The sequence below is a fragment of the Malania oleifera genome, chromosome 1, assembly GCF_029873635.1.
Source record: "Malania oleifera isolate guangnan ecotype guangnan chromosome 1, ASM2987363v1, whole genome shotgun sequence".
Lineage (NCBI taxonomy): Eukaryota > Viridiplantae > Streptophyta > Magnoliopsida > Santalales > Ximeniaceae > Malania > Malania oleifera.
In genome coordinates this window covers 50504964-50527844 of record NC_080417.1, presented here as the reverse complement: position 1 = coordinate 50527844, position 22881 = coordinate 50504964, and the positions used below count along the sequence as shown (strand labels likewise).

General features: G+C 36.2%; 1 protein-coding gene across 1 annotated transcript; it reads right to left on the bottom strand.

The window, feature by feature from the left end:
* Nucleotides 1-1404: 1404 nt before the first annotated feature.
* On the bottom strand, nucleotides 1405-22377 carry LOC131163340 (uncharacterized). The gene is made up of 3 exons (XM_058119937.1): nucleotides 22023-22377; nucleotides 21861-21915; nucleotides 1405-1900 (listed from the first exon to the last, which is right to left on the bottom strand). The coding sequence occupies exons 1-3, from the start codon at nucleotides 22121-22123 to the stop codon at nucleotides 1787-1789; spliced, it is 270 nt and encodes an 89-aa protein (XP_057975920.1). The 5' UTR covers nucleotides 22124-22377; the 3' UTR covers nucleotides 1405-1786.
* Between the last annotated feature and the right edge of the window lie 504 nt (nucleotides 22378-22881).

The window sequence follows — 22881 nt, the reverse complement described above, 5'->3', positions numbered from 1 at the left end:
AAGATAAATATATATTTTTTTGAACAAATCTCAAAATTTTAAATTATATATTTTTATATTTTTCACTAAATCTCAAAAACAATATCTTCTGTTTAAAATTTTAAATTAAAGCGATTCACATATTATTTTGGATACCACAATTTAATTTTTAAAAATTGCTAACAAATGATCCTAGTTTGAATGTCTTGTTGATAATTAGGCAGAATTATATTTAACAAATAATAAATTAACAAAATGTAAAGAGAATTATTTAGAGTTTAAAATAGTTTTTATTTACCGTCCCGTGACAAATCCCCAAAACTGTCACCGATTTTCTCTCCTCTCCAAAAAATCGTCGCCAATTTTTCTCCTTTCTCAGTCAAAAATTTATTTTTTCCAATTTCTTTTATTTATTATATTTTCTAGATATTTACACCCAATTTTATACCTTTTTTATATGTATATTCAAAATATTTTTTAAAAAAAGCTAAATTTTTAACCTCAAAAAAGCCAACACACTTTTTTTTTTGTTTCTTAAAAAGAATCAACTTTTTACTTTGATTTTTTCTATTCAACGATCATAAAAAATCAGTTAATAATTAAAATAAAAAATTATATTTAGGAATTTGAATTCGAGAGTCAAATTTAAATTTAGGTAAAATTTTAAAAAAAGATTTATTTTTTGTACAAATACATAAAAATCATATTCATAATTTAAATTTCAAACTCTAAATATATATTATTATTTTTAAATATTTTTTAAAAATGAATAATATTTTTGAAGGCTATATTTTCTGTCCCTTTAACGAACTCTATATATATATATATATATATATATATATATATATATATATATATATATATATTATTTTCAGAGTACAATTAAAATTGTTAATTTAAAATAAAGTTCAAAATTTCAATTTATTATACAATAAATTTTTTTAATATATATTTTTAAAAAATAATAAATCGAGAAATAAATTATTCTGCATAATAAATTATTTCCTGATTTATTGCGCAGAATAAGTTATTTCCTGAATTTTTATATTTTTAAAAAATATATTAAATAATTTTTTTTATGAAAATGACACGTGACAAATCTCTGAAATAGCGAGATTTGTTTAAATCTCGCTACTCCAAGTAGTAAGATTACGTCAGGATTATTCTGAAAAATATATTTTTTTAAAAAGTATTATTTAATATATTTAAAAAAGAAAGGGATAAAACAGGAAAAAACTCCAAACAATCTGGAAGATAAAACAAAGAATATTCCCTAGGCTACAGTCCTGATGTCTCAGCAGAAATGTAGCAAGAAACAAAAAAACCGCTCTACAATAAAAGAAAACCAACCTGGGCAGGTACTCATTATTCAATGACACCGACTCACTCTGAAGCAGATAATTTCTAATATATTGAACACAGTAATTTCTTTCCCGAATTTCAAACTTTTTTTTTTCTTGATAAAGATGCATAAATTGTTGATGAGCGTTTCACTTAATTCCCAAGAATACTGGGGATTTGAGTAAATTGGAAATACATCATTCAGAAGTGTGCTCGACTTTTGATCACAAAGCAAAACAAAAATGTCACAAATGGAGAGAGAGAGAGAGAGAGAGAGAGAGAGAGAGGTGTAATCATCATTCGGATGACAAATGACAAATGACAAAATGATATGCGGAAAGTGATTTCAAAATTGATAAAAAGATGTGCACAAGAAAATTTTAAAAACAATAAAAACAAAGGGTAATCCATTTTCCGAAGCACCAAACTTCATGTTGCACAAATTAGCTAGGGCCGGCGAACCTCCTCAATTTTCCTCATTCATCTTTGATGAATCAGCAGCGGTGCCAGGTTTAGATGTGTCATCAGTTTCAAGAATCTTGCCATCCCTCGGCACCAGACAAGGTATCCCATCCACCATCTACCAAATATGTAAGTTGTAAGCAAAAGAAATCATGCGCAACCAGTTTTAAATCTTCATTAGGAATAAATTAAAGTTATTAGTCATACTGCAAGGACATAAGGAGTCTGAAGTAAATGAAAAAAATATATATCTTAAGAAAATTTAAATGAAATACTTGTAAGATGACTTTCAGTCAAGTCATGATTTATGACATATTGTGGAGTAAAGAAGTAACAGTTCCATCACAAATGTGGGTGCGGACTTAAAAGTAACAATGGAAGGAAGAATGACAAAAGAAATGCTTTCTCACTAAGCACTAGCTTTGGCTGCAAGGAAAGCAAATTGAAGTTGCTTTGTGGATTTATTGAATCAGGTAGAGCTGCGTTTTACTCAAACCAAAATAATCACACCACTGTACCTGTTCCTGTCAAAATGAAAACATAATCTTCACGACCAGTAAGTTCAGACTTGGAATCAGCTCTTGCAGATATTTCAGTGAATTAATGCTCAGCTGATCACTAAATTTTTAAAATTGTTTTATGTTAATTAGTGAACTTTTAAAATGTCCTGCGTTGGTCATTGTGAAATGTTTTTCCTAATTTGGTCACATTATATTCTAAATAATTGAAATACATGGGCAAACTGGTGCAATGTTATTGAACCAAAATTGCAGCAATTCAGAATGTATATAGACTATATTAGGAAGAATATTAAGTACAGTGACCACATTTTGAAAAATAAAATAAAAATTGCAGTGATCAACTGAGCATTAAGTCAAATTTCACTCCAAGAACACAGGCCTCTCCGCATATGTTTGGACTTTTGCAGATAACTATGATACATGCCTTGTCCAAAAAAAAGAGTTAGTTAAGTCAATTGTTTAGCTAGTCAGTCAATCAGTTTGTTGAGTTGGATTCAGATATTATCAAGTGTTTCAGATAAGCAGGGAAGTTGTCCAATATTCTAATTTTCTGAAAATACTTGTCTTCTAGGAAAGCATATAGACTATATTAGGAAGAATATTAAGTACAGTGAAAAAAAAAAAAATTGCAGTGATCAACTGAGCATTTAAGTCAAATCTCACTCCAAGAACACAGGCCTCTCTGCATATTGGAGTTTTGCAGATGACTATGTTGTGGAAATCGAGTATAGGATACACAACGGAATAATTAAATTTGCAACAAATGATACAGCACCACAAGACACAATTCATACACAATCAAAATTCTAAAAGCAAATAAAGAGAACAACACAACAATATACATGGTTCAGCAAAGCCTACATCCACGGGAGCAATTGGCACAAGAATTTCACTAAGAAATATAGAAGTACACAATACACTTCACACAATGATCTCTCTATACAAAACATGTCCAGAAGGGCCTATATAACAACCGCTCAGAGGTTCCTTTCAAATACCCAACCACCCCAATGTTCCAATTCAAAATTCAAATTCTTTCTCGTAGCCCAGATGCACTCGTCGACAAGAATAGGACACTCGTTGATGAGACTAAGAAAGCAACTCGTCAACTAGTAAGATCACTCATCAACGAGTCTTCACATTTCTAATTTCCTGTTCTCGGGACCTCAAAAACTTTGCAATTCTCAGCCTCTCGGTATCTACTCGTCAATGAGTCCCTTCTGTGCAACATCAATGTAATCCATATGCTTTTCTTCTTCCTTTGTTTATGAGCCCCAACAAGTATAAAAGTCACAAACAAATAAAACAATCTCCACCTTGGCGATTATATGTCCCTTGGGAGAACCAAAAAAACATATTTGATTGCTCCACCTTAATCTTGGAACGTTTGGTTGGGTTTGTCTACCTTCTATCACTTGGAGACATGGAATAAGTTCAAGCAATGCTTGAACTTTTCACTAGTAATCGGTTTTGTCAAAATATCCGCTGTGTTTTCAAAGTGTGAACCTTTTCCAATATAAGCTCACCCGAAGTAATCAACTCCCGAACCCTGTGGAACCTCACATCAATATGCTTGGTTCTAGCATGATACATTTCATTCTTCGCTAAGTAAATAGCAATCTGACTATCACAACGCAGCACAACCCCTTCTTGCTGTAAGCCCAGCTCTTTGACCAAACCGGTAAGCCATAAGGCTTCCTTTACAACTTCGGAAACTACCATATATTCACTTCAGTTGTAGATAATGCCACCAGAGAATAAACCATGGATCTCCAACATATAGGTCCTCCTACAAGGGTAAAAACATAACCCGTTGTAGACCTTCTGTCATCCATATCCCCCCCCTGCATAATCAGCATCTACAAACTCCATAACTGAAGGATTACCCTGTTGCTTTCCAAACATGATGTCATATCCCGATATACCCATAAGTATCTGAAGATCCATTTGATGGCTTCCCAATGCTGTCTTCCTGGATTAGAGAGAAACTTACTCACCACACTCACAGCATGTGCCAAGTCTAGCCTTGTACACACCATGGCATACATTAAACTCCCACGGCGCTAACATAGGGGCCCTTTGACATGTCCTAGATATCCCCATCCATACTTTGGCAATTTGCAGTAGATAACTTAAAATGACTCGCTAGAGGTGTACACACTGATTTTGCATTAGCCATGCTAAACTTCTCCAACACCTTCTGTACATGACTGCCCTAAGATAACCATAACTTCCTTGCAATTCTGTCCCAGCGAATTTCCATCCCAAGTATATTCTTGGCTGAACCAAGATCTTTCATGTCAAACTCTTTATGCAACAGTTCCTTAAACTGATTTACCTGAATTAAATCTTTTGCGGCTATCAACATGTCATCGACATACAATAACAAGAAAATAAGAGAACCATCATCAAACTTGTTCACATACACATAGCAATAATACTCACACCTTTTGTAGCCAATCTTCATCATATAGGAATCAAATCTTTTATACCATTGCCTTAGAGACTGTTTCAACTCGTAAAGAGATTTCTTCAATTTGCAAACTAAGTTTTCCTTTCCTGGTTCACTGAATCCCTTCGGCTGCACCACATATATCTGTTCCTCCAAGTCACCGTGAAGAAACGTTGTTTTCACATCCATTTGTTCCAAATAAAGATTATAATGGGCTGCCAACCCCAACACTATCCTAATAGAAGTGTATCACACCACAAGTGAAAAAATCTCATCATAGTCTATTCCTTTCTTCTGTGAGTATCCTTTTGCCACTAACCGTGAAATTGCTTCTTTCTTCCTATATACCCATTTGCAACCTATCTGTCTCTTCCCATCTGGAAGCTTTACCAAATCCCAAGTTTTATTCTTATGTAGTAATTCCATCTCTTCAATCATTGCACCCATCCACCTACCTTCCTCTTGGTTGTGCACTACCTTTTGAAACATAATTGGATCATTGCAACTAGTAAGAAAAGCATAAGACACTAACTCTTCAAATCCATACCTTGGCGGAGGTCTAATAGTGCGTCTGGATCTCCGTATAGGAAGATTGTCGACTTGCTGGTTTCTCAAGCTAGAACTCCCTACATCCAGAGGACCATGATCATTGTCGTTGTCCCCAGTTTTCAACTCCACCTGCACAACATGTTCATCACTGCCCCAACTTTCTAGCTCCTATTTCTGTTCATCACAATCTTGAGTACGCTTCACCATAACCTTCTCATCAAAAGACTACATCCTTATTAATCACCACCTTGTTTGCCACTGGATTCCACAACTTGTACCCCTTCACACCCTTTTGATATCCCAAAAAGATGCAACGCCGAGATTTTGGGTCAAGCTTCGATCTCTCCTCACTAGACACGTAAACATAGACTGGACACCCGAATACCTTCAATTCAGAGTAGTCTACTACATTTCCCGTCCATACCTCTTCTGTCACTTTACACTCTAGTGATGCCCTAGTTGATCGGCTTATCAAAAAGCAAGTCATACTAACTGCCTCGGCCCAAAAGTTCTTCGGTAATCTTGCATTAAGTCTGAGACACCGAGCTCTTTCAGCCAGAGTTTGGTTCATCCTTTCAAACACACCGTTTTACTAAGGTGTCCGGCCAACGGTAAAGTTTCTCTTAATGCCCTATTGCTCACAAAACTTCGTAAATCGAGAATTAGCGTACTCGGTCCCATTGTACGACCTTAGATATTTGATTCTCCTCCTTGTCTGGTTTTTCACTTCAACCTTCCACAACTTGAACCTGACAAATGTATCAGACTTGTGCCGTATGAAGTATACCTAGACTTTCCGTGAGTAATCACCAACAAAACTCACATAATACACATGTCCACCCTTTGATGCTACTCCAACCGGGCCCCAAATATCGGAATGCATATAATTAAGAATACCTTTCGTCTTGTGAATAGCTGACTTGAATTTTGCCCTGTTTTGTTTCCAAGAACACAAATCTTGCAAAAGTTCGGCTGACCTGATTTTATAACTTTCAAGAGTTTCCTCTCATATAGTTCCTTCATACCATGTAAACCCCATATGCCCAAGACACATATGCCACAAGACTGTTTCATCAGATTCAACATCTACAGCTGCAACTCCACCTACAACAGTAGTTCCCTGCAATGTGTAGATATTCCCATCTAACTTTTGCCCTTTCATCACCGTCATATTTCCTTTCCATACTTTCATAACCCCACGTTCGGACTTGTGATTGAAACCATTACAATCGAAGGTGCCAAGTGAAATCAAACTCTTTCTTAACTCTGGTATGTGTCTCACATCACTCAAGGTTCTCACAACACTGTCAAACATTTTTATCTTAACGTTTCCTATGCCAATGATCTTACAAGAAACATCATTACCCATAAGAACTGAACCAGAGTTTACCAACCTGTAGGTGCTGAACCACTCCTTCTTTGGAGTCATAGGGTAAGAACATGTCGAGTCAAGTATCCATGAGTTCGTAAGGTTATCCAACCCCGACGAAACTGAAAGAACATCACCATCACCGCAAACTGAATCTCCTTCTTGAACCACATTCGCAGATTTTGAAGTACCTTCATGCTTTTCAATATTTCCTTTCTTCCAATCCGGACACTCCGGTTTAAAATGCCCTTTTTTACCGCATTTATAATACCGGATATCCTTTTTCTTCTTGGATTGAGTACGAGATTTCTAACTCGATCCATATTTGGATTTTCCTTTGCCACGCTCATTGTTACCTTTCACCACAAGGCCTTCTCTTTCATCACATATTTTCAGCCTTTGATGAAAATTCAGTAAGGCACTTGTCACCTCTTCTAGATTAAGAGACTATTTTCCCCATGAAAGAGTGGTAACTAAATTCTCATAAGTTTGAGTCGTTGGCAAGGAGTTTAGTAATATCAAAGCCTTATCATCTTCATCAAACTTAACATCAACACGCATCAAATCACTTAAGATTTGACTAAATGCATTGATATGTTGATTTGAGTTCGAAACTTCAACCATCTTAAGCCAATATAGATGCTACTTAAGAAAAAGTTTATTAGAGAGTGATTTGGACATGTACTGGCTTTCTAACTTTCGCCACACAACTGCTGGAGAATCCTCCTCCATCACATGATAGAACACTTTATCGGCCAAACACAAGAGTATTGTAAATACGGCCTTTGCTTCCAATTCTGTCCAAGTTGCCTCATCCATACCGTCCGGTTGAACACCATGTAGAGCCTTCACCATCCCTTGTTGCACAAGTATATCCTTAACTCTCCTCTGCCACAAACCAAAATTCCCAGTTCCATCGAATTTGACGACATCAAATCTTGCAGAAGATGTGCCCAACGCCATGATAACAACGCTCTGATACCAATTTGTTGTGGAAATCGAGTATAGGATGCACAACGGAATAATTAAACTTGCAACAAATGATAAAGCACCACAAGACACAATTCATACACAACCAGAATTCTGAAAGCAAATAAAGAGAACAACACGACAATATACGTGGTTCGGCAAAGCCTACATCCACGGGAGCAATCAGCACAAGAATTTTACTAATAAATATGGAAGTACACAATACACTTCACACAATGATCTCTCTATATACAAAACATGTCCAAAAGGGCCTATATAACAACACCTCGGAGGTTTCCCTCCAAATACCCAACCACCCTAACATTCTAATTCAAAATTCAAATTCTTTCTCGCAGCCCAGATGCACTCGTCGACGAGACAGAGAAAGCCACTCGTCAACTAGTAACATCACTCGTTGACGAGTCTTCACATTTCTGATTTTCTGCTCTCGGTATCTCAAAAACTCTGCGATTCCTAGCCTCTTGGTATCTACTCGTCGACAAGTACATGGCACTCGTCAACAAGTCCCTGCTGTGCAACACCAATGTAATTCATATGCTTTTCTTCTTCCTTTGTTTACAAGCCCCAACAAGTGTAAGGGCCACACATACAAATACAACAAACTATGACACATGCCTTGCCAAAAAAAGAGTTAGTTAAGTCAATTGGTTAGCTAGTAGTCAGTCAATCAGTTGGTTGAGTTGGATTGAGATATTAAAAAGCGTAATACTTAGTTGAAGAATTTCACATAAGCAGGGAAGTTGTGTCCAATATTCTAATTTTTTGAAAATAATTGTCTTCTAAGAATGTATATAGACTATATTAGGAAGAATATTAAGTACAGCGACCACATTTAACACAGGCCTCTTCTTCTTCTTCTTCTTCTTCAATTCTGTGTCATTTTCATAATTGAAGTAATGAAGGCAACAATATTGGTAATGGAGCACAATCCTGGTAGTAGAGGCTGGCTGACAGAACTTGATCAAGTGATTTCGTAAGGATAGAAGAATCAATTAAGAACTATAAGGGCTCTTTGATCAGAAACATGAAAGAGTCTTCTAAAATATGAATCAGAAGCATGAACATATCAATTTCAGGTTGGAGAACTTAATCTTCAATATATACAGTAAATGTATCTGAACCAAGGAACTACAGAGTATTTCCTCTGTTGCAGAAAAATCATCTAGGACTCATAATGGCAATTTTGTACCTTATCTATTTCCATGAGACTCAAGAATATATTTTTCAGGATTCAATGGAGATGATCTTAATAGATGGCTGGAATAGGTGTAATCAGTTCTTTAAATTGATTAAATTCTTGAAACTGTAAACGTGAATATGGTAGCCACTCATCTGGAGGAGTAAGCTTTACAGAGACACCAGTAATAAATGAAATTCATAGGCAATAAAAACTTGTTTCAGGGGAAGAGTATACACTAGCCTTGAGATCAAAATTTGGAGAGTTATGAAGATCCTTTCGCTGAAATCAAGGATCTCAGGCAACAAGGTTCATTGTAAGAATATCTTTATATTTTTTATTTGCTCCTTAATAAGGTAAATATAGCTCAGGAGTATCCCATTAGCTTCTTTTATTTAGGAATATTAAAAGAAAAGTTACAAATCCCTATTCATATGTTCAAACCAATAAGCTTGCAGAATGCTTACTCTTTTGCCAAACTACAAAAAGGCAAAAGCTACTTGGATTGCATGAACAACAATCAGAAATTCCTCCCTTAATCCTCAATCATTACCATTTCAAAATCACCTATTACTACCAGTTCAAGAATCTCAAACAGCCAGATCTTCAATAATCATGGTTTTAAAACCCGGACCAGTGTCCAAAAGAAAAGGGACTGAGTCGGTCAGATCAGCTGAACCACCCGTGATGTCAACATATACATATGTACATACAAATATACATAAATATATAAACGATCCACTTGCCCCAAAATGACCTGGCCCAACTCATTTGTATTTTTCATAGAGAAATCTCTTATCAACAAAAGAACAAGATATATACAGCTACAAATTATACACAAACTGCAATAATATTACAAAGACACTGGCCCTGGTCACCTATTAGCCAATTAGACCCAAAAATAATTATTAACACATTCTAACTAATAAAATTAACAACATATACGCAGTTACAAATTATACACAAACTGCAGTAATATTACAAAGACACCGGCCATAATCACCTATTAGCCAATTAGACTAAAAAATAATTACTAACACATTCTAAATAATAATAATAATTATTATGATTTACACACAAACTGCATATTACAAAGGCACCGGCCATAATCACCTATTAGCCAATTAGATTCAAAAATAATTATTAACAGATTCTAAAATTATTATTATTTTATTATTATTCTTACAAAAACTGCAATAATATTACAAAGACACCAGCCATCGGAATAATTACTAACGCATTCTAAATAGTAGCAGTAGTAGTAATTAGACTCAAAAAATACTTACTCACATTCTAAATATCTAAATAGTAGTAGTAGAATTACTAACACATTCTAAATAGTAGTAGTAGTTAACACATTCTAAATAATAATAATAATAATTATTATTATTATTATTATTATTATTATTTACACACAAACTGCAATAATATTACAAAGACACCAGCCATAATCACCTATTAGCCAATTAGACCCAAAAATAATTATTAACACATTCTAAATAATAATAATATACACAAACTGCAATAATATTACAAAGACACTGGCCATAATGACCTATTAGCCAATTAGACTAAAAAATAATCACTAAATAAATTATACACAAACTGCAATAATATGACAAAAGGCACCAGCCATAATCACCTATTAGCCAATTAAACTAAAAAATTCTCAAAAGTAATTACTATCACATTCTAAATAAATTATACACAAACTGCAATAATATTACAAAGACACCGGCCATAATCACAGCAGTAGTAGTAGTAGTAGATTTGTCGAAAGATAGAAATAAATTTTCAATTAAATTAATAGTAGTAGTAGTAGTAGTAATAATAATAGTAGTAGTAGTAGTAGGATTGCGTGTTAAACAAATATCGGAAGATAGAAATAATATTAATAGAAATAATAATATTAGTAGTGGTGGTAAAAGTAGTAGTAGGATTTGGGTGTTAAACAAATATCGAAAGATAGAAATAAATTTTCAATTAAATTAATAATATTAGTAGTAGTAGCAGTAGTAGTGGTAGGATTTGGGTGTTAAACAAATATCAAAAGAAACTAATAATTTACTTGCCTTGGGGGTGCACATGTTTATGTATATTTAATAAAGCTTTATGATAGAAATAAATTTTCAATTAAATTAACAATAATACTAGTAGCAGCAGCAGCAGCAGCAGCAGCAGCAGTAGCAGTAGTATTTGGGTGCTATTTAGGTGTTAAACAAATATCAAAATATAGAAATAAATTTTCAATTAAATTATTAATTTTCTTGCCTTGGGGGTGCACGTGTTAATGTATATTGAACAAAGCTATATTTATTATTTACTTTGAAATAAAGCAAGTCTCACAGGATCCAAGTTCACAGCACACAACTTGACACTGCAATGGCACCAAATGACACACTTGTTACGTCAATGTCACACACACACACAGATTTGTTGGTTAAGACCTGCAAGAGTATAGCAACTGAAACAACATTCATAAGGCAATAATAATTACAGGAGCAACACCTCCCAACCTTTTCTCTTACTCAAAGACAAGCAACATACACTCTAACATGCGCAGGAACACACAACACATCCATCCCCTGCACCCTATGCCACCCACATGTTAAATTGATACACAATTAACACCCTCAACTGCCTAGGTTCTGCAGTTGACAGCTCCAACTGCCTAGGTTGTGTTGGACGTAACCAACATTTGCCAACAAAGCTAAAAAGTTATGCTTGCAAGTAAGTAAATGACTAAAAACATGCCCAAATGTCAAACCACAAATTTAACCACTAGCCTAGCCTGTCGGCCAGCCACACAAGGAAAAAACTGCGTAGTAACTACCTTGTCTGGTCAACATGTCAACACTGAGAGCAATTGACATTGACACTGTATACTCTCACGAATCAACACTTGTGTCAAGCATGGTTTTTTCCCCTTAACCATGACTTGTTCTATGTTCCAACAGTAGCAAAATTCAATGAGGCACTTGACAAAACCAAGTTAATCATCCAACAATGTTAACCGAAACTAGCCACCGTAAGCAACTTTGTCAACAACCAGGGCCCCAACCAAGTCCATCCCTGACCATGTCAAGTAGGCAAATTCACATCTATGTGCTCCCCCTTTCGCAACATAGATTAACCAACCAACATGCATCCAGACAACCCATGACAGGCCATCCTAAGCTACAGCCTTGACACATGGTTCGCCCACATCATGTGCCTTGGCAATGTCAAGCTACTCAAGAGCCTGACAGCAAGCCACTAGGCTTGGAATGGTGTATAGTGGTAACTCACAGATAAAATGATTCTTAGGTAGTGGGTTCAAGTGCAACAAGCTGCATACCGCACCCTCCATTTTCTTTGGGTGAGCTTCCGAGTTGACCAGCCCTTGATCCCAATCAGGCTCTGTTCACACCATTTCCGATTCTGGGTGCTTGACCAGACCTGCCTAGCAACAGGTTTGAACCTGGTCGGACTAGCAAGTTTAGTCTGGATTTAAAAACCATGTCAATAATAATACTAAACCTGCAAAGCCTGGTATCTTGCCATTACCACCATATCCACCAAGCAAAAAGCCAAACCAATTCCCAAAACACACAATACCATATCTGATAAATAACTAGAGGAAAGAAGAGCTAAACGTCAATTTTTCCAGAGTGGTGAGATGCAAACACCTGGACACCAGTACAAAAGAGAACACTTATTGATAACTAAGGTACAAAAATACAATAGAAGAAGAGAGTAGAGAGAAGGGAAATATTGAAGATGCTGTCATTTCTACGCCCAAAATATCTGTGTATGCTTGTGGTGTGCTAAAAGCTTTCAACCATGAAGCTTACAGGCATGGCTAACAAGAAGAAATTGCAAATTTTAATAGACTCTGGCAGCACTCATAATTTTTTGAAGAAAAGAATGGCAAAAAGGGTCAGACCTCAGATATCTAGCTGTTAGTATTAAACCTCTTACGTAACAGCATTGAAATGGAAATTTTCTGGTGTGTGAAGCAAAGATTAAAGATTTCTCAATTGGAAGATGCAAGGGGAATAATTTAAAGCTAACATTTTGATTTTAGCATTAGAAAATTACAATATGGTGCTGAGATGCAGCTGTTGAGCACTTTGGATGATATTGTTTGCAATTTCAGTACGCTACAGATGAAGTTTATCAAGGCAAGCAGGAGGCAGTGTTGTATGGAGCTGCAGATGCAACAACCCAGTCAGCAAGTGAAGATTAGATGAGTAAATTACTGTCTAAACTTGTAGCATCAACTATGGTTCAAACGTGATGGAAAGTGAGTGATGGAGAAGAGAAGAAAAGAAGAAGAAAGCAAGGGAAAAAGCGGCAGCAGTTTCCTGCAGCATTATGTACAGCTTCAGTTTTCCTTCTTATACATTAATAATAATTAGAAGGCTAAAGGCAAAAATACCCTCACTCACACAACCTAATTATTAAAACAATATATTCACTTCAAACACTCCCCCTCAAGCTGGAGGTGTATTAATATATTAAGCAACAGAATCAGTCCACTTACTCAAATCTCGACACAGCAGATTTCTCTCCAACTTCAACATCTGCAACAAACATATCGGCTCCAACAACCTTATTTAAATTTTAATTTTTGCTTCCGCATATCTTGTACTCAATATTTATTGTTTGTATTTCAAATTTCAAATGTATCATTGTAACAACCTGCACTGTATAAATAAACCAATACACGGACTGGTTTGGCATTGAGGCTAGAACCTTTTATTCGTATCTTATTTCTTTCATGGTATCAGAGCATATCTGCTCACGCACTTCTACACTGATCCTTCAACTTTTCAACCTCGTCTAATGGCTGCCTCATCACCTATCAATTTTGTTGCCCCCAATTATAGCCAACTTGTTTCGGCTAAGTTGGATGAGACTAACTATCTCATGTGGTTATCTCAAATTGTTCCGATTCTCAAGAGACATGATCTAATGGGCTTCATGAATGGTTCTCTACCGTGCCTCTCTTAGTTTCTCATTGATGATCAAGGGAAACCAACAACTACTCTCAATCCTGAGTATATCCTATGGAATTGAAAGGATCAATTCGTTTTGGGCTGGATTAATGCTACTCTTTCTAATAAAGTGACACCATCTGTGTATGTTATCAATTCGGCGCGATCTGCTTGGCTTGCCTTGGCCAACAAATTTGCTTCTCTATCTCGATCTCGCATCAACCACTTGAAATGGCTCCTCCAAACTTTGAATCAAGGTTCCATAAAGTGTGCCACTTACCTTGATTCGGAAAAGCAACTAGCAGCACAACTAGGAGCTGTTGGTAAGCCCATTGATGATGATGATTTAATTGCTTACAGTGTGAGTGGTTTGAATCATTCATATCACCCCTTTGTCACTTCTCTGTCTCTTGCCACACGAGACAAAGCTCTCTCCTTTGAAGACTTCCAAGCCGAGCTACTATCCTTTGAGTTACTTCTAGAAACTCAACTCCATTCAATCCTACGTGAAACCAATATTTAGCCTTGTTTGCTCCCAAACATCCCCAACAGCCTTACAACCGAAAGCCAAAATACCCCACAAAATGCCACCCGTAAACCTCCCATACTCCGTACTACTCCAAACAGCCAGCACCTAATACCCAATCTTCTCCTTCTCCTCGACCAAACCGACCCCAGCAAACCTTTAATACCCCACGAACTCCTTGCCAAATCTGTGGCAAAACAAACCACCAGGCACTTGACTGTTTTCATCGCATGGACTATGCTTATCAAGGTCGCCATCCTCCTACTCAATTAGCGCCCATGGTTGCTCAAACTAATGTTGTTCATGTTGCCGAAAATCCTTGGTTTGCTGACAGTGGGGCTAATCAGCGTAATACAACCAATCTTGAGCATCTAACTCTTGCGCAACCGTACACTGGACAGGAGCATGTTGCTGTTGGTAATGGACAAGGTTTGAATATCAAAAATACTGGTTCCATTGTTCTCCATACCCCTACTTCTTCACTTAAACTTAATCATGTTCTTCATTGCCCTCAAGCCTTTGTTAATTTACTCTCTATTAATCAATTTTGTCTTGACAATCACTGTTTCTTCATTCTAACTGATTCTCATTATTTTGTCAAGGACAACCGCACGGGGAAGACACTGTTGGAAGGACAGAGTAGTGGTGGACTTTATCCCATCAATTTGCTCTCGTTAGTTCTCAATAAACCACTTGCAATGGCAGCGGTAGTAGGAGTCAAAGCATCGGTTCCAGTTTGGCATTCTAGATTAGGAGATGCTTCCCATTCAGTTGTCACTCAATTATTAAATAAACATTCTCTAACTTATGTTGGTTCATTGAATAATCATGACTTCTGTGAGCCTGGTCAACTTGGTAAAGGCAAACAACTTCCTTTTTTAACATCTCATCGAATAACAAGTTCACCTTTGGAACTTATTCATTCCGATGTTTGGTCTTCCCCAACTCAATCTCTTAGTGGTTGCTGTTATTATGTTCTTTTCATTGAAGATTTCTCTCGGTTTACATGGCTTTATCCTCTTCAAAATAAATCTGATGTCTATGTATGTTTTCTCAAATTTAAAGTTCTTATTGAAAATCAATTATCTTGCAAAATTAAGAACTTCCAAACTGATGGAGGTGGGGAATACATGTATAAACCATTTCAATCATTCCTTGCAACGAATGGCATTCATCATTGCATCACATGTCCCCACACTCCACAGCAAAATGGTACTTCTGAGAGAAAGCATAGACATTACTGAAATTGGATTATCCTTACTTGCTCAATCTCATTTACCTCTCACATACTGGGTTGATGCTTTCTTAATGGCCATATACCTTATTAATCGTTTGCCTACATTGGTTTTTAACAATGACACGCCTTTCTTCAAATTGTTTGGCAACCATCCCGATTATACATCTCTTCGAACCTTCGGATGTGCTTGTTATCCGCTTTTGTGGCCATATGCATCCTACAAACTCATGTTTCGTACTAAGAGGTGTATATTTCTGGGATATAGTGCTAATCAACGCAGCTATAGGTGTCTAGATCCAGTTTCTCAAAAAAAAGTTATCTCTCGTCTTGTGATTTTTGATGAACTTACGTTTCCTGCAAAGGATGACTTGACGTCCTCACAACCTTCCACGGTGCCTACCTCTCCTGGTAATTCCTTCCCTATCTCGTTTCCTTCAAATTTTAATTCTGATTTACCTATATCTAATATTGGATCTGATCTATCTCTTAGCACTCATGCAGATTCAACTACCCCTCATATACCAAACCCCTTTAACATCTGTCCTGCATAAAATTGGTATCAGAGCCTAATTGACTCAGTTCCAGACTTTCCTGTTGCTATTCTTCCATCAGATTTGAAACTCCTACAACAATCTCCCAAAAACTCAAACCACATCCACCACAGGACTGCATTCTCTAACCATTGCTGCAATAGCAAGTCAGAAGTCGCAGGTAAATCCCAGAAAACAGAAGCATTCATCAGCCTGCAACTTTTCCAGTAAATTGCAGTTGTGCCACTGGGTTTCGAAACACTAATTTCCACGAACCAAACCACAACACCGCCCTTACCACCAAGATCAGACAGCACCGAAACCCCTTCCCCTACAACATCATTCCCAACTGACAAGGGAGTGGCCCCCACGCGCCACCTGAAACTACCCCAGCCAGCAGCCCTCGTAAATCCCCCATTTCCTGCAATTTTCTTCCTGCAGACACCCTCACTGGCATCCCCGCCCTCTGATCTGCTTCCAACCAGAAGCTCATCGCTGGAGGAGCCCTTACGGCATCTCACATACGTGGGGAATTTGCCAAACTTTCCCTGTTCTGCTCAGAGTCGCAAGAAATTGCTTCCAGCTTCAAGAATTTTGATTTTTATCTTATATTTTTGGCTTTCTGAGTTAATATTGAAGTATCAAGCTTGGTCACATTCCTAAGGTGAAATACAGCCTAATCTTGGGCTGCTCAAGCAAGTTTCAGAGTTTTTATTGAGGCCTAATTGCTGTGTTTTGAGATTTTACAGCAACAAATAGGTTTTCTCGTGAGATTTTCATGTTGATTTGAAGAAACTAATCTTGGGAGTGCTTAGTACATACTTTTGTAGAATAAAATCAGTGTGCTAGCATAGTTCTTGAAGCATCTGTGAGAAATTGAAGTGAAATATTTGAAATCTCGAAACTACAAAGTCAGAGCAAGGACATTTTGGTAACATTGTATGGACTTGCACTACTTGGACTCCATAGAAATTGATTTAATGTTGCTTATCTGTTTGGTATTTGTTCAAGTTTGCATCAGTCCATATCTACTCTTTGGTTTAAAAAAAAAAAAACGAGTACATTCCATATATCTGGTTCCTATATAGTTGGAAATTCTCAACAATTACTGGACCAACTGGTAGTCTTAGACAACTTTCTTCTAGGGTCACCAATTATTACCTTATGTTTAGAGACCTCATTTATCGGTGTGCTCTTAGTAAGGAGCCTAGAATGGTAATTTTGTTCAAGAAAGGGCTGAGGGATGACATTAAAAGGTTCATGATTGTGCAAATTCAAAAATATCCCACTACTCTATTTGAGGCTTACTACATGGCTGTGGAAGCTGAGAGATTTCTCCAGCCTATTACACCACTTCCTATCTTAAAGAATTTCATCATTCTAGATCAATTTCTCCATGGCCACGTAGTATTCCTAGATCCTCACAAGATGTTCAAGAGAAAACTCAAATTTTTGAGGATAAACAATCAAATCTCAAGTGTCAATGCAAATTCTTGTGTAATAGATTATCATGACTACATAAAAGATTTGCATATTACTAGTGCACAATTTTTTGATTCTTCAGTGGACGTGACTTATGAATCTTCTCAATGGTTAGAAGGTAGTCCTCAGCCCACTGATGATGTTCAAAAGAAAACTCAACTTGTTGAGGATATTAAAAGTGTCCATCAAAATTGTTGCATAATAGAACATCATGACTACATAAATAACATGCATATAACTACTGCACAATTTTGTGATTCTTCAGTTGATGTGAGTCATGAATCTTCTCAAAATGAGGTCGTAGACTTGTCTTTAATGACCCTAAGCACTGTTGGGGCCTCCAGGCCAGAAATATATCTTGATTTGTCTTCACACTTGGTTGTTGAAAATTGCAATGAACAGCAAGATGAGTTGCCAACTACTAGGACAGATATGCCCGTCAATGACCTTGTTCTTCAAACTCAATTTTCCATTTCTAACCCAAAGGGCAAGGAACAATTGCCTGCTGTAGAGTTCGTTGAAAATTCTTCAATCATGAAACCTATTGTTGAAAATCCTCGAGATTATTTCTCCTCAATCCAGTGAACTTGCACCTCCCTCCCTTTCATCTTCTCCCCCTATATTTTCCTCAACCAAATCTAGTGAAACATTGTCCATCATCTTAAGAGTATGGTACAAATGCATATTTGCTTGAGCTGCCAATAGATTTGGATATTAAATTAATCTCTTGTTTGGGGGACTTGTTATTTCATCAGAGAACATTGCTGCCTTCTATGCTACTTGCGGTTGGACAATCTACTAAGTATTCTCCAATGGTGATTAATGATGCAATGCAGATCGTGCCTCCTCTTGATTTACCTGCATGTTTGACTTTGTTCCCACACATGGAGCTAAAGCTACTATGCCATTACAAAACTCAAGGCCAAGTTTTCTCTAATAAGGGGAGCTTGATGGAGAACAAGCAGTGGAGGATATTAGATGTTCATATAGTATCTAAGTTTTTATATTTTAGTTTGGGAAAGTCTTGTTATTTTAGAAGTTTAATCAATTTAGGTTTATTTTGTGTATTTAAGTACTTTAGATTTATTTTGTAATTTCTTGTTTTATTGGGGCCTTTATGTAAATATGTGTTCTAGTTAGTAGTGGGTATAAGTGCTGGGCATGTAAGTTGTTGTACAGTTATTGTTTGAATCAGATTGCAGTTGCCCTCTCCGTTTCTTTCTCTATCTCTCTCTCTCTCTCTCTCTCTCTCTCTCGTGCAGGCTCTGCTTTTCTTCTTCTTCTTCCTCTTCTTCTTTTTCCTCCTCTTCTCTTTTCCTTCTTCCTCCTCTTCTCTCTTCTGACACCTCTATTCTATTCTATTGTTCCCACTACTGCTTCTGCTTCTCTTCTTCTCCTTCTTCTCTCCTTCTTATGTTCTTCTTCTTCTCCCTCCTCTTCTTCTAATTCTCACAAATCCATCTATATATATATATATTCTAACATCTGTCCTGCATCACAGGGGCACAACTTAACATAAGGCCATGTAAGCATTCAAGCTTGCAGAATGATTCTATTTAGCAGATGACGAAAGAAATGCTTCATAGTGGAATAATTCAACACCATAGACTTGCTTTTTTTTTCCTCCAATGAAGCCCTAGAGCTTTTAGTCATTCGAACTCTGCTACTCACAACACAATCAGTACTAGCTCTACCTGATTTATCAACGAAATTTGAGACGGATGCTTCTGGAGAAGGAATTGGAGCTGTGCAGATGCAACAAGGACATCACATGTCTTGCTGTAGCAAAATTTCTCTCTCCAAAGAATCAATTATTGCACATCTATGAAAAAGAATTGCTCGCAATTTGTAATCATACGCTGCAGATAAATGGAGTCAACACCTTATGTGTAGACATTTCAAAATTAATATTATCTACCAGCAAGGTAATGACTCCATTTATCTACAGCATAAAGAATTGCAAAGAGCTAATAATCCAAGTCAATTTGTGGTTATTGAAGTATATGGGATATGATAATCAAATATCCTATAAAAAGGGCAAAGATAATATCACTGCAAATGCTCTCTTTAGAGTTCAATTGCATGAATAGGCTTTACTAGCTGTTCCAACAGTTTCTGCTACTTTTGTTCATTCAGGCACAACACAATTGGCAGGAAGATTCTCAATTACAGAAGTATTACTCAGTACCAAGAAAATATACTCAATTTAAGAATACCCAGCAGTCCAGGCAATTTAGAAGGAAAAGAAGGTTGTTGGTTGGGAATAATAGAATGCTACAGTAATAAAAAATCAGAATGAATCATAGCAGTCTATTTGGGAGATATTCAAGAGTAGAAGCAACAATTAGGAGAATTTCTTCCATCTTCTACTAGAAAAGACTTCAAAGTGTGTCAGGAAAAGTGTGAGGGAACACCAAACTTGTAAAAGGTGAAAAACTAAAAATGTGACTTCACCTAGCTTCCTTCAACCACTTCCTATATCACAGTTCTTTTTCTACAGATATTAGTGTGGATACCATCACCAGCCTAATTCTCAAGGTAAGGAAGTTATTTTGGTGGTGATAGAACTACCAACTACGCTCACTTTATTGCTCTTTCACACCCACACACAACTCATTTAATAGACAAAGCTTATATGGGTCAAATACACAAATTACACTGACTATACCAAATAATACTCAGTGATATAAAAAATTAAAAAAAGGCAGCCCAGTGCACAATCCTCCAAGTATGCAGGGTCCGAGGAAGGAGCTGACCATAATGGGTCTATAGTACACAGCCTTACCTTGCATTTTTGCAAGGTGATAGAGAACCTAAATTTCTTAGCAAATCTGGCATGACCTATTTAAGCTACAAGAGTGGCTTGGCATGTGTTATCAGCATATTATGCTCAAGATGATGGAAAATCAAAAATTTTAAGTAGATTCCTGGAACACATCCATGTATAACAGGGAAAGAACCTACCACATGAGCTAAATGACTTCCAATGGCAGAATAGTGATACAATAGCAGTTTCCATATTGCTATTAATGTTACGCCTTTTGAAGCCTTGTATGGTTATCCTCTTATCCACCTACTCTCCATATACTTTACTGTCCAAAAGATTCTTTAGCTGAGACAGAGTTTTACTGGACAAAGAAGAAATGGTTAAGTTGTTGAAGAACTGAAGTGTCATCTTGGAAGGGCTGAACACAGGATGAAACAAAAGGCAGATCAACAAAGAAATGAGATGATGTTTCTATTGGTGATTGGGTTTAGTTAAAGTAGAAACCTTATAAATAACACACAATCCTGTCTAGGCCTTCACAAAATTTGACACCAAAAATATGATGGCCCTTTTCAAGTTAAGAACAAGACTGGCACTGCAACATATAGGTCGTCTTTGCCTCCAAATGGTCAAGTTTGTCCTACATTCCATGTTTCACAGCTAAACATGTTTACTGGCCAAATGTCTGATTTTACACAAAATCTCAGTTCTATAGCATTTCCATATTTCCCACTACAATGACAACCCCTCGACCTCCTCCCAGGCCTTAAAAATATTTGGGCCAAATGAATGGTAGAAAGGGAAAATCGTGTTGCTACCCATTTTTTATCAAATGAGCATCTCTTTCACCTTGAGCAGCTACCTGGGAAAATGCTACCTTCAACTTTTTTTTTTTTTTTTTGCTAATCATGCTACCTTCAACTTTGTTCTCCTAAATTCTCCCTCAGGGAGAAGAATCTTTGCAGGGGAGGGAAATTCGAGACATGCCTTCTCCACATAAAGAGTTAGTTAAGTCAATTGATTAGCTAGTCAGTTAGTTGAAGTGGATAGAGATGTTGAATGGTGCAGCAATTAGTTGAGGAATTTTATATAAGGTCAGCTGTATTCAATAACGATGTCCTAAAGGAATGTCTATGCTTTTTCTCTCAGATTCTAATTTTCTTGATTCCAGTATCTCTTATCTACATCTTTCTTCTTCTTCTTTTTCTTCTTCCACCACTCAATCATGTGCTACTGTCATAATTGAAGTTCTGAAGGTAACGAACTATCTAACGAAATTAAACTCGATTCTGATTGAAGTTAAACTGCTAAAGCCATTGTTGAATCGAAAAACTGCCCAACTGATTAGGTGACCCAAATTGTGCCACTAAAAAAACAAAAACAACCATTCCGGATGCAAATCAAAGCACTGATTTTATGCCACGCACATCTCACATACTTAACTGAAACTGAAATTCAAAGAACAAAATGAATTCAAAAGAAACAGAAATAAAACTAACAGGGAAAGAAACGCCGATGGAATCGCTGATTAAAGTACCCGATTCTTCGCATACCCTGAGTAAAAATAATTGTTTATGAGCCACTACAGAATTTCAGGGTTTTTTTTTTTTTTTTTCCCTTCTTTTGTGTGTGTGTTTGGGAGGAGGGGGGTGAAAAGGCACCTCAACGGCTGTTTGGAGAGCGGACAGACCAGTATCTCTGAGAGAGTCTTGCTGATTCCGACCTTTGCATCTCTCAGAAGCGCTCTGCTGACTTTCACCATTTTTATCTGCAACTTTTTCCTGCTTTGTTTTACAAGCAGCCCAGCGCACTTGGAAAGAGGGGCTGTAGTTGGTTCCCGCAACCCAAAAGAAAAATAGGAAAGAAAAATGAGGATGAGGAAGAAGAAGAAGAAGAAGAAGAAGAAGAAAAGAAAAAGAAAAATAGGAAAGAAAGATGAGGAAGACGAAGAGGAAGAGGAAGAGGAAGAGGAGGAAGAAAAAAATAAAAAATGGAAAATGAGTAGTTTGTATTTGAAGTTCTGATGGACATTATTAAGTTTAAACTTTAAAAGATAATTTAATTAATTAAATACTATGCATACAAATTGTCTTAAACAAAATATCATATCATTTATTATACAAAAAGAAAAGAAATACCTTAAAAAATTTTAAATAACAATCTTTACAAAACAAAATATTTATTTGATTTTTTATATGTTGTTAATAAGAAAAAATGAGTTTAAAAAAATGTGTAAGGCCATAAAAAAACTTACTATCCAAAAAACTAATAATATAAAAAATAAATATTAATAATTTATAAGTTAATATGACTTTCTCACTGATAAAATAGGTTAACTCAACATATTGAATATTTAATATTTTTTTTATTAAACTTCGATAGTGATTAAGAATATAGAGTTTAGATCTTAGATTTGGATTTGAGTGGATTTGGATCAAGTTCAAAACAATTTGACACTATTTTTTTATCCAAATTCATACAAATTCAAATTCAAATTTAATGTCAAAAAATCTACATGCA

Coding starts and splice junctions, on each gene's coding strand:
- LOC131163340 (XM_058119937.1), bottom strand. CDS start 22,123: ATGGTGAAAGTCAGCAGAGCGCTTCTGAGAGATGCAAAGGTCGGAATC. Junction 21,916..22,022: donor CTCTCCAAACAGCCGTTGAG/GTGCCTTTTCAC, acceptor ATTTTTACTCAG/GGTATGCGAAGAATCGGGTA. Junction 1,901..21,860: donor CCATCGGCGTTTCTTTCCCT/GTTAGTTTTATT, acceptor CATATTTGGTAG/ATGGTGGATGGGATACCTTG.